The sequence below is a fragment of the Pantherophis guttatus genome, chromosome 4 (assembly GCF_059756535.1).
Source record: "Pantherophis guttatus breed Tessera chromosome 4, ASM5975653v1, whole genome shotgun sequence".
NCBI classification, from domain to species: Eukaryota; Metazoa; Chordata; class Lepidosauria; order Squamata; family Colubridae; genus Pantherophis; species Pantherophis guttatus.
The window spans coordinates 14744009-14761327 of record NC_142066.1 but is presented as its reverse complement, the minus strand read 5'-3'; the positions used below and the strand labels follow the sequence as shown (position 1 = coordinate 14761327).

The 17319-nt window shown below is 44.3% G+C and overlaps 1 protein-coding gene across 2 annotated transcripts; it reads right to left on the bottom strand.

Annotated features, from left to right (window-relative positions):
• Positions 1-1307: 1307 nt before the first annotated feature.
• On the bottom strand, positions 1308-9165 carry LOC148113760 (uncharacterized). Of its 2 annotated transcripts, none has more exons than XR_015734181.1 (2): positions 8920-9165; positions 1308-1779 (listed from the first exon to the last, which is right to left on the bottom strand). XR_015734181.1 is itself a non-coding variant. In XM_087893842.1 (2 exons), the coding sequence occupies exons 1-2, from the start codon at positions 8748-8750 to the stop codon at positions 1706-1708; spliced, it is 705 nt and encodes a 234-aa protein (XP_087749968.1). In that variant the 5' UTR covers positions 8751-9156; the 3' UTR covers positions 1308-1705. The 2 variants fall into 2 exon arrangements, 1 of the variants encoding a protein (XP_087749968.1); XM_087893842.1 differs by having other exon boundaries at positions 8120-9156.
• Between the last annotated feature and the right edge of the window lie 8154 nt (positions 9166-17319).

Below are 17319 nucleotides of genomic sequence, written 5' to 3'. Positions count from 1 at the left end.
TATGTATATGTGTGTATATGTGTATATTTGTCTGTGTGTGTGTGTATTGAATTTAGTAGCTGGAACACTAAAGTGTGCAATAGGTCAGAACACACAGTTGCAGTTGATTAGAGTGCTGAGTCATGTATGAGGTAATCTGTGCTATGATTGGTTGCCCTAAGTATAATTATAATTATAATTATTATTTATTATTTATTAAATTTATATACCGCCCTATAAAGAGGGTGTTTCCCTTTTCTCCCGCCTTTCGGTGTTGTTCTGTCTTCTCATTAATTTACCTCATGATATAGATTTATGTAACATTCAAATTTACAAAAGTCGTTGCCATCATATAGAAAGGAAGAACGCAAGAGAGTCACAAGACGCGGTGGCTCAGTGGCTAAGACGCTGAGCTTGTCGATCGAAAGGTCGGCAGTTCAGCGGTTCGAATCCCTAGTGCCGCGTAACGGGGTGGAGCTCCCGTTACTGGTCCCAGCTTCTGCCAACCTAGCAGTTCGAAAGCACTTAAAAAAATGCAAGTAGAAAAATAGGAACCACCTTTGGTGGGAAGGTAACAGCGTTCCCTGTGCCTTTGGCGTTTAGACATTCCGGCCACATGAACACGGAGATGTCTTTGGACAGAGCTGGCTCTTCGGATGATGAGATGAGCACATATGTGCGAGGGGAACCTTTACCTTTAATATATAATAATATTTATATAATATATAATATAATAGCCTCCCACCGGCCAGTACGCTCGCACAGAGTGGGCCTCCTCAGGGTGCCGTCCGCCAGACAATGTCAACTGGCGACCCCCAGGGGGAGAGCCTTCTCTGTGGCGGCGCCCACCCTCTGGAACAACCTCCCCCCAGAGATACGTACAATAACAGACCTCTGGATTTTTCGTCGGGCCCTGAAGACCTATTTATTTCAACTAGCTGGGCTGGCTTGAGTTAATTTTAAATTGATTTTAAATTGGATTGTTTTAATTTACGGCCAAAATATTTAATTATTTTAAACTGTTTTAAATTTTGTATGTCCTGTTTTTTACTTTGGCTGTTCACCGCCCTGAGTCCTATTTGGAGAAGGGCGGTATAGAAATTGAAACAAATAAATAAATAAATAAATAAATAAAATATAAGCCTACAAGTTTGTGCTAGTGTCTCTCACTTCATCTGGACAGCTGCTATGTAATTCCTTGAAATATATATATGTGTGTGTACATATATGTACATATACACAGACTACATATGTATATATAGTAATCAGTCTCAAATGGTCCACCTCAGAATATATTACTTAATATAATTAATATTAATTATATAATATTGGTTATATAATATTTTATTATGTCTGGCTTTTTCCGTGGGAGTTGAATCTGAAACATCCATCCTCTGGGAATTAATTGCCAGACACGAACCACAAAGAGTCGGAAGTGGCTAATGATAGGGTCGGTCTCCTTTGTGTCAAGCCAATTTTGGTGCCTGTCCAGCTTCTCCGGACCAGATACCATTTTGAAGGCACGTGAACACATGAACACATCCTGTAGACTCAACATGGAAGTATTAACATAAGTCACTTCTCATTTTTCCCTTTTTGCTCCAGGCAAAGTCTTTTCATGCTCAGGCAGTGGCGAAGGCGCGTTTCCAGGTTCCCATGAGTAGATGTCCTGCAGGCAATGTTTCTCAAGAGTTTGGATGGAGGCTGTTCTTCTACCTTCTCCAGCTCAGTTTAGCAACCTGCCTGGGCATTTCCCCAAAGGTGAAATGGGAAAGGGAGATGCCCAGAATCGACAGCCACCTGCGGAGAAAAGGAAAAACGTCTGGATAGGATGTGAACAGTCTGATGCAAGAAGTTGCGGCAGGGAGATCCAGGAAGCCAAGATAACATTTTATTATTTATTTATTTCATTTATTTCTTGAATTTATACTGCCGCCTATTCGTCCATGGCGACCCAAGGCCGCTTACAGAATATAAACCCCACATTTAAAACCATAAAAACATTGCTTTGATTGTCGCAGTGTGAACCCTTTCTCTTCACCCAAAATTTCCGTTGCTAAACGAGGCAGGGGCAACCCGGAAGTGAACCTGGCTGAGGCCACCTTGGAGGCTTCAGGATTGCCTCATTTAGCAACGGAAATTTTGGGTGAAGAGAAAGGATTCACACTGCGACAATCAAAGCAATGTTATCTCGGCTTCCTGATTTTTAAGCGTGCCTCATTTTACGACCTTTTTGTTTGCCACCGTTGTCAGGAGAGTCACTGTAGTTATTAAATGAACGATGCAGTCACTAAGCGAATCCGGCTTTCCAGATTGACTTTACTTGTCAAAGGTCACATACAATGATCACATGACCCCAGGACACTGCATCTGTCATAAATACAAGCTGGTTGCCAAGCGCCCAAATTTGATCATGTGACCATATTGTGACGGTCATAAGTGTGAAAATTAGCCATAAGACATTTTTTTCACTACCATTGTAACGTCGAACAGTCACTAAACGAGTGTTTGTAAGTCAAGGACCAGCTCTACTTCATTCATTCTCTGAAGAGTGAGTTAATGTGCTACAATTGCTAAACATACAGGTAGCCCTCGACTTATGACCATAATTTAGCCTCCAATTTCAGTCATAACTCATGACATTTGTAAAGCAGGTCACCATAATTTTTTTTTTTTTTTAAATTTGATTTATATGCCGCCCTTCTCCGGAGACTCAGGGCGGCTTACAATGCGTTAAGCAATAGCCTTCATTCTTTTGTATATTTATACAAAGTCAGCTTATTGCCCCCACAAACTGGGTCCTCATTTCACCTACCTTAGAAAGGATGGAAGGCTGGAAATTTAATTTCTCCTATGTTGTACTTAATTGATATACAATATTCCTAAACATTTACATTTTTTGTGTGTGTGTTTCTGAGTTTCACTTTAGTTAATTTACTTTTCCCCTTCAAAACCACACTCTAAATATAATCCCTGGTTGTGTAATCTAAACTATATCTGGAAACCGTTCTCTCTTACACTGGGTTCGCCTTCTGTGGTGAACATATTCTGTTTCTTTTGCTATTGTTGAATATTCTCCAAGCTTAAGTTCTGATATTGTCAGTAGGTGCATCTTTTTCCAATGTTGGAAGGCTTTTTGAACATTTTCTCCTGCATATTTGAGAAATGACCCCTTTCTAAGAAATTATACTTACCCCATCTTGTGCTGTTCAGGTGGGGTCTCTAACCTTCTAAAGAGACTTTTGTGAGGGGTGGGTTCAGGAAAAAATGCAGGCAGAAATAGAAAAGCATCCTACCCTAATTTACTTGATCAAAAGTTATGACCAAGCACACTCAATACTCATTTCCTCTGAGTGTTTGTATGTGTAGAGGATTGCAACTTAAAATAATTAAAACGCCCAAGGACCAAATCATGCTAGTAATAAAGCCAACATTTTATTTTGGATAATAAATAACTGGATAATAAATAACTAAGTAGACACCATAGGTTTGCAGCCATGAGGGCGAACAATAATTTATTGAATAATTTAACAATATTTATTTTATTTATTTTATTTTATTTCGAATTTATATACCACACCTTCTCCCGAGGGACTCAGGGCGGTGTAAAGCCAGATAAAAACATACAATACAAACATTAAAAACAATTAAAAGGATATATATTAGTTTGGCCCCAATTTAAGATAACAAACCAATTAAAAATATTTAAAAATATGTTAAAAAGTATGTTAAACCAGCCTGGCTTGCTGAAAAAAGAAAGTTTTAAGGGCACGGTGGAAGGCACCGAGGTCTTGGATTCTCCATATCTCTTGGGGCAGCTGATTCCAGAGGGTAGGTGCCCCCACAGAAAAGGCCCTCCCCCTGGGGGTCACCAGCCTACATTGTTTGGCTGATGGCACCCTGAGGAGGCCCTCTCTGTGGGAGCGCACAGGACGATGGGAGGCCGTCGGTAGCAGCAGGCAGTCTCGAAGATAACTAGGTCCTATGCCATGGAGCGCTTTAAAGGTGGTAACCAACACCTTGAAGCGCACCCGGAAGACCACTGGGAGCCAGTGCAGCTCATGCAGGAGCGGTGTTATGTGGGAGCGCCAGGCGGCTCCCGTGATTACCCGTGTGGCCGCATTCTGGACCAGTTGGAGCCTCCGGGTGCTCCTCAAGGAGCACGGGTAATCACGTAGTGATTGCAGTACTGTTGCAGTAGTCCAGGCGCGAGGTGACGAGGGTGTGGGTGACTGTGCACAGGGAATCCCGAACAAGAAAGGGCCGCAACTGATGGATCAGGCGAACCTGACAGAAGGTCCCCCTGGCTACAGCTGTCAGATGTTCCTCCAAGGACAGCTGCATATCCAGGAGGACTCCCAGATTGCACGCCTTCTCTGCGGGGGCCAAAGACTCGCCCCCGATAGTCAGTGATGGAGTCGGGATGCCAGGAACTACAGCCACTCAGTCTTGAAAGGGTTGAGCTTGAGCCTGTTCCTCCCCATTCAGATCCACACAGCCTCCAGGCACTGAGACATCACTTCAAGGGCATCGTTGGGGTGGCCTGGGGAGGAGATGTGCAGCTGGGTGTCATCAGCGTACTGATGGTACTTCACCCCAAAGCCACGGATGATCTCACCCAGCGGCTTCACATAAATGTTGAACAGAAGGGGCGAGAGGACCGACCCCTGAGGCACTCCACAAATGAGAGGCCTCGAGGTCGACCTCTGCCCCCCTGCCAACACGAATTGCAACCGGTCTGAGAGAAAGGAGGAGAACCACCGTAATACAGTGCCCCCCATCCCCAACTCTTCCAACCGGTGCAGCATGATACCATGGTCGATGGTATCAAAAGCCGCTGAGAGGTCTAACAGGGCCAGAACAGAGGAGCAACCCCTGTCCCGAGCCCTCCAGAGATCATCTACCAACACGACCAATGCCGTTTCCGTGCTGTGTCCAGACCTGAAACCCGACTGGAACGGATATAGATAAGATGTTTCCTCCAGGAATTGTGGAAACTGTTGCGCGACTACACTCTCAACAATCTTCGCCACAAAGCGAAGGTTGGAGACAGGACAATAGTTGGCTAATACTGCCGAGTCCAGGGAAGGCTTCTTGAGGAGAGGCCTCACCACCGCCTCTTTCAAGGCAGCGGGGAAGTGACCCTCACTCAATGAAGCGTTGATGATTCCCTGAAGCCAGCCTCGTGTAACCTCCCGGGAAGCCAGTACTAACCAGGAGGGACACAGGTCCAGTAAACATGTGACCGCACTAAGTCTCCCCAAAATCTTGTCCACATCATCAGGAGTCAGAGTCAAACTCTTCCCAGATAACGTTCTCAAGACTATTCCTCGTCACCCTGCCCCAATCTACCCAGTCAGAGTCCAAATCCCCCTGGATCTGAGCAATTTTGTCATACAGGTATTGTCCGAAATCCTTGGCCCTGCCTTCCAACGGGTCCTCCCGCACTCCCGGATGGAACAGGGAGCGGGTCACCCTAAACAGGGTGGCCGGACGATTCTCTGATGACGCAATAAGAGCGGAAAAATAGTTACACTTTGCCGCTTTTATCGCCACTAGGTAGGTCTTAATATGCGACCTTACCAGTGTTCGGTCAGATTCAGCGAGACTGGCCCTCCAACTGCTCTCCAGGCGTCTTTTCCGGCGCTTCATCTCCCTCAGTTCCTCGGTAAACCAAGGAGCCATGAGGGATCGGCACTGGGTCAGAGGCTGCAAAGGCACGACTCGATCCAAGGCCCCACCAGCCGCCTGATCCCAGGCAGCCACCAGGTCCTCGGCCGAGTCATGTGCCAGATCCTCAGGAAGTGGCCCAAGCTCCATCTGGAACCTATCAGGATCCATCAGGCACCTGGGGCGGACCCATCTTGTTGGCTCCGCCTCCCTGTGGTGGGGTGTAGCAGTTCGAAGGTCCAGGCGAAGGAGCGAGTGATCTGACCATGACATGGGTTCCATGTCTATATCCCCTATAACAAGACCACTCAACCACTGGCCAGAGACAAAAATCAAGTCCAGAGTGTGACCCCCCCTGTGGGTGGGGCCATGAACTAACTGGGTCAGGTCCATGGCTGTCATGGAAGCCATGAACTCCCGAGCCATCTCAGATGTTTCACCAATGGATGGCAAGTTGAAATCACCCATGACCATAAGCCTGGGTGTGTCAACTGCCACTGTGGCTGTCACATTGAGTAGCTCAGGCAGGGCCGTTGCCACGCGGCAGGGAGCCAGGTACGTAAGCAACAAGCCATCTGAACCCCATGACCCCATAACACAAAGAGGGATTCACATCCGGCAGTCTGTGGCACAGTGGTCTCCCTCGGACCAAGATCTTCTTTAATAATAACCGCCAGATCCGGTAGTGATGGTGGCAGGTGGTTCGGAGAACCGGTAGCAAAAATCCCTGTGCGTCCCCCGCCCCACATGTCCAGCTGAGCCACACGATCATCAGAGGCTTTTTTTTTTTTTTTTTTACTTTTAAAAGCATTTTTTCTACAACCTCTTTGGCCGAAAAAATGCTTTTACAAGAAAAAAAAAAGCCTCTGATGATCGCGCGGCTCAGCTGGGATCGTCAGAGGCTTTTCAAAGCATTTTTTTCTGCAACCTCTTGGCTGAAGAGGTGGTAAAAAAAATGCTTTGAAAAGTCTCTGAAGGTCCCAGCTGAGTTGCCTGATCGGCAGAGAGGCTTTTCAAAGCATTTTTTAAAAAAGCCTCTCTGACGATCCCAGCTGAGTTGCCTGATCGGCAGAGGCTTTTCAAAGCATTAGAAAAAATGCTTTGAAAAGTTAAAAAAAAAAAAAAGTTGGCCACGCCCACCCAGTCACATTACCCCACCACCACGCAGCCACGCCCACAGAACTGGTAGTAACAAATTTTACATTTCACCCCGGTTTCAAGTAATTTAATTTCTTTTTAAAATTCACTCTCTCTTCCTCCTTTCCCAATGAAATGAATATAAGGTTTAGTCATTCAGAAGCTAAATTTCCCAATTTGAAAATTGCACCTTTTTTTTGTTTTTTTTTAGAGAGATGCCATGCGAATTCAAAAACCGGAACAGCCCCAGTTTACCGGTAAGTCAACCGTAACACATAAATAGGCAACTTTAGAGGGTGTATCCCTATAATCTTCTCCCGGCTTAGTTTTCTGCTGGAATTCCAGCACGTGACAGTTGAAGTAAATTTACTTGGTAGAGATTGTATCTGGGGTGGTTAGACGGAGAATCAAGGTTGAGTGACTTACCCATCTTACTTATCTAAAGATCTAAGTGCCAAAGCCCACTGTAACAACGTTGCCAAAAAGGCATTAAGGGTTGTTAACCTAATCTTGTGTAGCTTCGTCTCTGGTAATATTGAATTACTAACTAGAGCATACAAAACATTTGCTAGACCAATTCTCAAATAGAGCTCATTTGTCTGGAACCCGCACTGCATATCGGACATAAATACAATCGACAGAGTCCAGAGATATTTTACGAGAAGAGTCCTCCATTCCTCTACCCGCAATAAAATACCTTATGCCACCAGACTTCAAACTTTGGGCTTCGACAACTTAGAACTACGCCGACTTCGGTCTGACCTAAGTGTAGTACATAAAATTATCTGCCACAATGTCCTACCTGTCAATGACTACTTCAGCTTCAACCACAACAATACACGAGCAAATAATAGATACAAACTCAAGGTAAACCACTCCAAACTCGATTACAGAAAATATGACTTCAGTAACAGAGTGGTCAATGCCAGGAATCATCCCATTCGTAAGAGGTCAGTAAGGGGTGTGCATAAGTGCACCAGCGTGCCTACCATCCCTGTAGTAATATTCCTTTTTTACTCTTACTTTTTTTTCATGTTACTTTGCACAAGACTTTAGCCTCGCTTTTACAAACTACACAACAGCCGCTTCCTTCAGTGACCTAAGGAAGACCATCTTCCTTCCTGCTTTCACAACCTTCATCCGTACAACACAGATGCTCAGAGAAGATTCAGCGGTCCAAACTTTACATGGCAGAAGAATGAACTGTCCATCTAACAGGGCTTCAGGGTTTCCCTCAATACTTCATTCGTTCACTCAATATTCCATTCATTCAGATTAAGTGGTCTGGCTCAAACGTATGTTTTGAAGGACTCCTTCCTAGGACGGTCGTCACCTTCTTGAGGCCGCTGGTTTAGCTTCTTGGCCATCTTCCGGACGCGCCGTGCTTTCCTTCGTGTGATCCGGCGCTTCTTGTCTTTGACATCCCCCTTCTGGAATAAAGTCTTCTCCTCATCTGAACTTGTATTGGGATGTCTACAGGAATCCTCAGGATGCTGAGGTTGCTTCCCCACTGCCCAACGGCAAATCTGCAGCGCTTTCTCAAGCCCAAGATTGTCATGATCAAGCAACTGTTGCCTGACTAGACTGTCTCGGCAGCCCACTATCACCTGGTCCCTCACCATAGGCTCCCGTTGCTCTCCAAAGTTACAGAAATGGCTCTTGTAGTGCAGGTCGGCCACAAAATCTTCAAACGGCTCGCAAAGCTCCTGGAAACGGGTACGGAAGAGGAAGCGCTCGTAAGCTTCGTTGTGGTGGGGCCTGCAATGGCCTTCTAAGTAATCCAAGACCACCTCTTCCTTTGGGCTTAGCTGGAAGGAGTTGAAAACTTCCAAAGACTTTGGTTGAGCCACTGTCAAGGGGTCCATGGGTCGGTTGGTAGGCCATTGGGCCAAATCATCTGCTTTTAAGTAGACAAATTGTCCTTTGCAAACTGGCCATGCTTCTTCTTCTATGCTGGTGTTCATCTGAAGATCTTCAGCTGGCACGAAGAAGGCCGCTTTTGATGGGCTGCTGGATGATGCTAGGGTGATGCTATCCTTCTGGTAAATCCTTGTTGTTTTGTGTCCTCGTATCCCCAGGGAACTGCTATAGTAAGGAAGATGCAAACACAACGCCTTCCGACTTGGTAAAGACCTTCTATTTGTACTTCCTTCCGAGTGTAGAGGGATGAATCACCACCCACGGGGCAAGCTAGAGCCTGTTCCCAAGATGTCATCTCAGTTCCCTGGCTCCAGGGCAGGAACTGATGAAGCTGAAGCATCCATCGTGTTGAGGAGAAGGAACTCATCAACCAGGCTGGGAGTGTTGACGTAAAGTTACCTCTCAGGTGCTGAGACATGCCTTGGTCGTCATTCCTTTGTTCTCAACCTCTGACTGCCAGCTGGAACAATGGCAAAGTTCTCACAGATGATCATGTCATAATAGCACCAGCAAAATTTTAAAGATTGCACTTTCGGGATGGATGATACTAAGGCGCTTGATGATATCTTGGAGTAAATAAGTACAGGCAGTCCTCGACGTACGACCGTGATTGAGCCCACATTTTTCTGTTGCTAAACGAGACAGCTGTTTTTGCTCCATTTTATAAACTTTGCTGCCCCATTTGGTTTTTTTTAAGTTTTTATTTTTTTAATAAAATATAAACATTCCATCTTCTCTTAAAACAGTGTGTCATCTGGGTATAAATATCTCTGTGCAATAACCATCAGAATTTACAACCTCATTCACTACATTGATATTAATTCTCTAATCTTACAATTATAGTATATTATACAATTGAGCATAAGTAAATTTTTCCCTCTTAGCGTATCTTCTACTAAGCATATAATATTATATGTAATAATCATAATAATCATAATACTAACAATTATCATATTGTTTACATCTCTATCTTAACATACTTTCTACTCTTCTCTAATCTCCTTCTTTTATTTCCAACTTTCATTTTTATTTTCTAAGCATTGATAAAATAATTCCCATATCATACAATATTCAGTTTGTTCTTTCTCCTTAATTTCCAACGTTAATCTGTGCATTTCTGCACATTCTAATATTTTCCTAATCATTCTCATGAGTAGGGATCTCTTCACTTTTCCAATTTTGTGCAAATACGATTCTAGCTGCAGTTAATACATGAATAATAAAGTATGCGTTCTCTTTACTATAAGTTTCAGGTATAATCCCCAACAAAAATATTTCTGGCTTCAAATCAATGTGCTGTTTTATCATCTTTTCCAGCCATGTGTGAATTTTTGTCCTGTATTTTTTTGCTTCTACACATGTCCACCACATAGGATAATAAGACCCAGGTATCTGATGGCACTTCCAACATTTAGCTGACTTATCTTTAAACATCTTTGCCAACTTCGCCGGTGCAAAGTGCCATCTATAAAACATCTTTTTTTTAAAAAATTGATTTATATGCCGCCCTTCTCCGAAGACTCAGAGCGGCTTACAATGCGTTAAGCAATAGCCTTCATACTTTTGTATATTTTATCCAAAGTCAGCTTATTGCCCCCACAAACCGGGTCCTCAATTTACCTACCTTAGAAAGGATGGAGAAAATCTTATACAGATTTTCTTTATCTGCAGTTGACATCGTTAATTTGTAATTCCTATCCGACAGTTTCTGCCATTTATCCAATTCTATTGTATCACCAAAAGTTTTAACCCATGCTATCATTGTCTCCTTCACTTGTTCATCTTCCAGTTTTATGCCCAATAAGTAGCTATACAATTTCTTTATCAATCTTTCTTATGCTCCTGTTTGCTGTCCCATTTGTTAAGCGAATCGCTGCTAACGTTGTGACCTAGGCTTCCTGAATCATTAAAACACAAGAGTAGTTCCAAAAATCTCTTTTATTGCAACAGCTGTGAATTACGTTCATTCACAGCTGAGTCCCAATTAGTTGCAAAAGTCCTTCAGGAGAAGTCCTTCGGGATAATCGCCAACCTTTATCTCCCTTGACACTCTGCCAAAGACCTACTTGGCAAAGCCATACGGAGTCCAGAATCAAACAGAGATGCCGACTGGGAACAGAATTAACAACGTTGTTTTCCTGCAAAGGGCCCACGTGCCTTTGCTCCTCTTTTAAGCCTTATGGGAGGGGCCAATCATCTCCAGACCTTACTCCCGAGTTGTCCCTTTTGTTTTAACTGTTCTTGCCTTCTGGCAGCTCTGCGCATGCGCGCACTAGGAAGAGGCTTCTCCTGTTCCTCTGCCTCTCTGATGTCTGACGCTGGAGGCTCTAGAGTCCGCACATCACTCCCAGATGGCCCTGGCCCCATCTCTGCCTCCAACACAGAGCCCTCGTCCGAGCCTTCCCCAGACTCCAGGACTGGCCCATGTTCCTCCCCAGCCTCCTCACTCTCTGACTCTGCTCCAGCTCCGCAGGCTGCTGGCAGACCACAACAGCTAAATTGTTAAGTTAGCAACATGGTTGTTAAGTGAATGTGGCTTCCTTATTGACTTTGCTTGCCAGAAGTTTGCAGAAGGTGATTGCGTGACCCCGCAAGCGTCATAAATATGAGTCAATTGCCAAGCGCCTGAATTTTGATCACGTGATCCTGGGGATGCTGAAATGGTTGTTAAGGGAATGAAAAGCATTCATAAATCATTTTTTTCAGAGCCGTTATCACTTTGGTCACTAAACGAACTGCTGTAATTTGAGGACTCCCTGTATGTATGCCATCCTTCATCTGCTCAGCGATGCAAACCCACAAGCTGAAAGTGAACTTTAAGGATAACATTTCATCTTCTTCTCTTGCAAAAACAGGATTCTCGCTCTCTCAAAAGATGTTTTTTTTTTTCTTCCAAAGGCAACTGGACTGTTTTTTCCATGAGGAAGAAGACGACGTTTCGCTTCTCATCTAAAAAGCTTCATCAGTTCTGACTGAATGGTGGGAGGGCTGGAGGGATTGTATTTCTTTGCAGTCATCTGGTCGTTAGTACTCTCTTTGGGAGCTGTTGAGGCCATTTGGGGGTTTATCTATACCAGGGGTGTGGAACGATGGCCCTTTGATGTCTTGTGGACTTCAACTCCCAGAATTCCTGAGCCAAGCCATGTTGGCTCAGGAATTCTGGGAGTTGAAGTCCACAAGTCATCAAGGGGGCCATCGTTCCCCATCTATGCCCTCGATCTCTTCCCCTCTCCCCTGTCTTTTCAATTCTTCTTACATTGGGAAGCAAACAATGCGAATGCTCATCGAATGTTATGGCCACCTGATTAGAGATCAGTTCTGCCTAAAGAAATCAACAACCTTCTTTTATGGAAAGAATAAATCCCAAGCAAAAACTGCATGACAAATTTTGTCCCAACGCACACATGCATTCACACACGCACATGTGTGCACTCACATGCATACACACACACACACACACACACACACACACACACACACTCAGAATGACCTGTCTGGAAGCAGCGTCTAGTTGAGCTTGATTGATCTCCAACATGTACACCTGATGAGTCCTGGGAGTTGGAAAATGAATTTGCTGTTGTTAGTTGCGAAATTGTGTCCGACCCATCGCGACCCCATGGACAACGTTCCTCCAGGCCTTCCTGTCCTTTACCATCCCCGGGGAGTCCATTTAAGCCTACTACTTCAGTGACTCCATCCAGCCACCTCGTTCTCTGCCATCCCCTTCTTCTTTTGCCCTCAATCGTTCCCAGCATTAGGCTCTTCTCCAGTGAGTCCTTCCTTCTCATTAAGTGGCCAAAGTATTTGAGTTTCATCTTCAGGATCTGGCCTTCTAAGGAACAGTCAGGGTTGATCTCCTGTAGGACTGGCCTGTTTGATCGCCTTGCAATCCAAGGGACTCGCAGGAGTCTTCTCCAGCACCAGAGTTCAAAGCAGTGGTGGGTTGCTCCCGGTTTGCACCAGTTCACAAGAACCGGTAGTAAAAATTTGTAGTAGTTTAGAGAACCGGTAATAACATTGGCTGGCCACATCCCCGAACCAGTCCCCGGCCTGGTCGCCGCTCACTTACCCCACCCACCTCATCAGAGGCTTTTTTTTTTTTTACTTTTAAAAGCATTTTTTCTACAACCTCTTCGGCCGAAAAAATGCTTTTAAAAGTAAAAAAAAAAAAAGCCTCTGATGATCGCGTGGCTCAGCTGGGATCGTCAGAGGCTTTTAAAAGCATTTTTTTTCTGCAACCAAGAGGTGGTAGAAAAAAATGCCTTTAAAAGCCTCTGGCGATCCCAGCTGAGTTGCCTGATCGTCAGAGGCTTTTAAAAGCATTTTTTCTACAACCTCTTTGGCCAAAAAAATGCTTTTAAAAGTTTTAAAAAAAGCCTCTGATGATCACGCGGCTCAGCTGGGATCGTCAGAGGCTTTTAAAAGCATTTTTTGCTGCTTTTTCTTTTTTCTAGTCCCAAAAACCTCTTTTATTGCAACAGCTGTGAATTACGTTCATTCACAGCTGAGTCCCAATTAGTTGCAAAAGTCCTTCAGGAGAAGTCCTTTGGGATAATCACCAACCTATATCTCCCTTGACACTCTGCCAAAGACCTACTTGGCAAAGCCATATGGAGTCCAGAATCAAACAGAGATGCCGACTGGGAACAGAATTAACAACGTTGCTTTCCTGCAAAGGGCCCACCTGCCTTTGCTCCCCTTTTAAGCCTTATGGGAGAGGCCAATCATCTCCAGGCCTTACTCTCGAGTCATCTCTTTTGTTTTAGCTGTTCTTGCCTTCTGGCAGCTCTGTGCATGCGCGCACTAGGAACAGGCTCCTCCCGTTCCTCTGCCTCTTTGATGTCCGACTCTGGAGGCTCCGGAGTCTGTGCATCATTCCCAGATGACCCTGGCCCCATCTCTGCCTTTCAGGCAGAGCCCTCATCCGAGCCTTCCCCAGACTCCAGTACTGGCCCATGTTCCTCCCCAGCCTCCTCACTGTCCGACTCCACTGCCAGCTCCGCCGGCTGCTGGCAGTCCACAACATTATGTAATTGTGGGCTATGCTGTCCTTTATCGGACTATTCCCTAGTCAGGGACCCTCTTGACTCTGTTTTCCAAGATGTTTCCCACATAGCATTACATTCTCTATGTATTTGGGAGTCAAGAGTGAACTGCTTCAGAGAAACCACTAAAGAACTAGGGATCCACACAATTGGGTTGAAACTCTTGGCAAACCCAGCCTTATTATCTCATCCCTGACAGAGTTTCCCCCAGTTCTGATGAATGATCATCGACTGTAATCAGGCAGCTGCTCTCTTAAGCCCCGGAGTTTAATTACAAGCTTTGTGGGGTGACCAAATTCCCCACGAGACCGAAGGCGGCCTGAATGGATTCCATTTTGAGCTTGTCAAATCTCAACTTGACTGTACACCGCCTTGAGTCCTACGGGAGAAAGGCGGTATAGAAATATAATAAATAAATAAATAAATAAATAAATAAATAAATAAATAAATAAATAAACTTCCTTTGTTTGGCCTGAAGGCCGAGTCAAGCTGTCTCTCTGATTAAAAAGAGGATGACAGAGTGAAAGATTCAGAAAACTGTGCGGTAAGGCCTCCGTTTCAGGACCCCCTTTCTCTCCCCTTCCCCGCATGAGAATATAGGTGGTCCTCGACTCACTCATTTGCTTAGTGACCGTTCGAAGTTACAACAGCACTAAAAATCGTAACTTATGACCAGTTTGCACACCACTATTGCAGCGTCCCCATGGTCACATGATCAAAATTTGGGCGCTTGGCAACTGGCAAGTACTTATGACTGTTGCACCATCCTGGGGTCATGTGATCACCATTTCCAGCTGGCTTCCAACAAGCAAAATCAATACGGGAAGCCATAATTGCTTAACGACCCTATGATGACCCTAACAACTGCTCCGTTGTTAGGATTTGTGATTCGTTTAACAACTGTGGCAAAAAAAAAAAAAGGTCACAAAATGGGGTGCAACTCACTTAACACCTTTCTCGCTTAACACTTGGAAATTTTGGGCTCAGTTGTGACCGTAAGTCCAGGACTACCCGTATACATTTTCAAGTGGGGTGAATTGGTAATGATAAAAAAAAAAGTATTTGAATTTTGTATTTCTGAAATCAAAACGCCCTTGTGAACGGATGCTTCAAAGTTTATTTCTGTGTGGCTGTGCCTATACATCACACAAAGTCTGAAGTTGGAGAGGTTGGGTGTGATACTGTTGTGGCCCGTCAGCAGCCTGTGCAGCTAGTAGCTGATTCCGACAGCGAGGAGGCTGGTGTGGTGCTGCGCCAGCAGCCTGTGCAGCTGGCACTCGAGTCAGACAATGAGGAGGCTGGAGAAGATGTGGTGCCAGAGGCAGGGATTCAGCCAGGGCCTTCAGAACCTCCAGAAGCTCCCTTAAGTGAAGAGGACGAAAAGGAGGAGCCTCTTCTTGATGCATGGGTGTGCAGAGCTGCCAAAAGGCAGGAGTGGCTCCTCAGGAGGAGGTCTCCTCGAGAGTAAGGCTTGGGGCTAATTGGTCACTCCCTTAGTCTATTTAAGGAGGAACGCCGACTGAAGCAATTTGCAGGGAACAACTTTGTTCACGTACCTTCATGTCTTGTCTTGCTTATCTTATCAGCTTCCTGCAAATTGCTTCTGGGCATTCTGCCAACCACAGTAAGCTTTCAGTATTATTCTTTGAATTCTTGGCGGCTGTTAATGCAGTTAATTAACAGCCGTTGTTGTAAAAAACTGGTTTATTTAGTAAATTAAGGTTTGAACGGACTTTGTGTGTGCTGCGTTCTTTGGGGTCCGTAGCTGGGGCAGAACAGATACCAAACTAGGAAATGGATTAATTCATCAGACAATTTTTCATATAAACGTAGTTTTTAGCATGCAAGAAGAGAGGCCCAGCTTGGGAAGACAAGTTCAAATGAAAAGATGGAATCTGGGGGCAAAGCTTAACCGCCTGCGAGTCAAAACCGATATTCTATAATCACGCTAAAACCGTTGCTTGTTTAATCATCATCAATTCTCCAGAAGTGGCTGTATTTGAACAACCTGCCAAACCAATAACCAACCACAACATCTGGATTCACTCAGCTGTTCTGTGCAGATGCAGGATAGAGAGAAGAAACAGTCTTTGTACCAGAGTGTAAATCCCACTGATAGGAACCCAAACATCATCTGGGGCTTGGCGTTACATGTGATCCGTCATCATGGTGGTGCAACCAGAACAATCTGGAACTGAATACACTCAAAACCGTAGAAATGGTGGTGGACTTTAGGAGAAACCCTCCCATACTATCACCTCTTACAATACTAGACAACACAGTATCAACAGTAGAGACCTTCAAATTTCTAGGTTCTACCATATCTCACGACCTGAAATGGACACCCAACATCAAAAATGTCATCAAAAAATCACAACAAAGAATGTTCTTTCAGCGCCAACTCACAAAGCTCAAACTGCCCAAGGAGCTGCTGGTAACAGTTCTACAGAGGAATTATTCAGTCTGTCATCTGCACCTCCATAACTGTCTGGTTTGGCTCTGCAACCCAACAAGACAGACACAGACTTCAACGGATAATTAGAACTGCAGAAAAAACAAGGGCTACCAACCTGCCTTCCATTGAGGACCTGTATACTCACAAGTCAAAAAGAGGGCTGTGAAAATATCTACAGATCCCTCATATCCTGGACATAAACTGTTTCAACTTCTACCCTCAAAACGATGCTATAGAGCACTGCACACCAGAACAACTAGACACAAGAACAGTTTTTTCCCGAACGCCATCACTCTGCTAAACAAATAATTCCCTCAACACTATCAAACTAATTACTAAGTATGCATTACTATTAATCTTCTCATTGTTCCTATCACCCATCTCCTCCCACTTATGACTGTATGACTGTGACCTTGCTGCTGGTATCCTTAAGATTTATATTGACTGTTTCCCTATGACTATCATTAAGTGTTGTACCTTATGATTCTTGATGACTGTATCTTTTATGTACACTGAGAGTGTATGCACCAAGACAAATTCCTTGTGTATCCAATCACACTTGGCCAATAAAAATTCTATTCTGTTCTGTTCTGTTCTGTTCTGTCCTGTCCTGTCCTATCCTACCCTATCCTTCTTCTCCTTTTTAACTCCCATTTTTCTTTATCAAATCCTTGTCCACTTTTGCTTCATCTTTATTAATGTATTTTTTGTTTTATATTTTGCATCTTTTGAATAAATTTTTTAAAAATGAAGAAATATCATACAGGCAGTACACAGTGGCATGGTGAGTGAAAAGGAGCTATTTCCCTCTTTTAATATACAGGGAAAAAAACATTTAGGGGAAAAAGATTCTTCTTATAGAGCTTCCTAATATGGGGTCTACTAGCTTATTGTAAGAGGTTGAATATTTTTACAGGGGGTTGATTTTTCTCATTGAAAAATCGTACCTTCTCATTTATTGCTTCATCCAGTTAAGCGATTCTATATTCGACCACACAGCGGCTCCCTCCCCATGTAAAACGCATCTAAGAAGCCCTCTTAAATTTTTTTCCGTGAAATATGGCCTTCCCAGCTTTTCCTGGCTAGTCTGGTTGCAGTGTGGATACCTATCCT

What these genes read in the sequence shown, in the direction of transcription:
- LOC148113760 (XM_087893842.1), bottom strand. Translation starts at nt 8,750, where the DNA reads ATGAACACCAGCATAGAAGAAGAAGCATGGCCAGTTTGCAAAGGACAA. An exon ending in AAACCAGCGGCCTCAAGAAG is followed by an intron (nt 1,780 to 8,119) that starts GTGACGACCGTC and finishes TTTTCTCCGCAG; the next exon opens with GTGGCTGTCGATTCTGGGCA.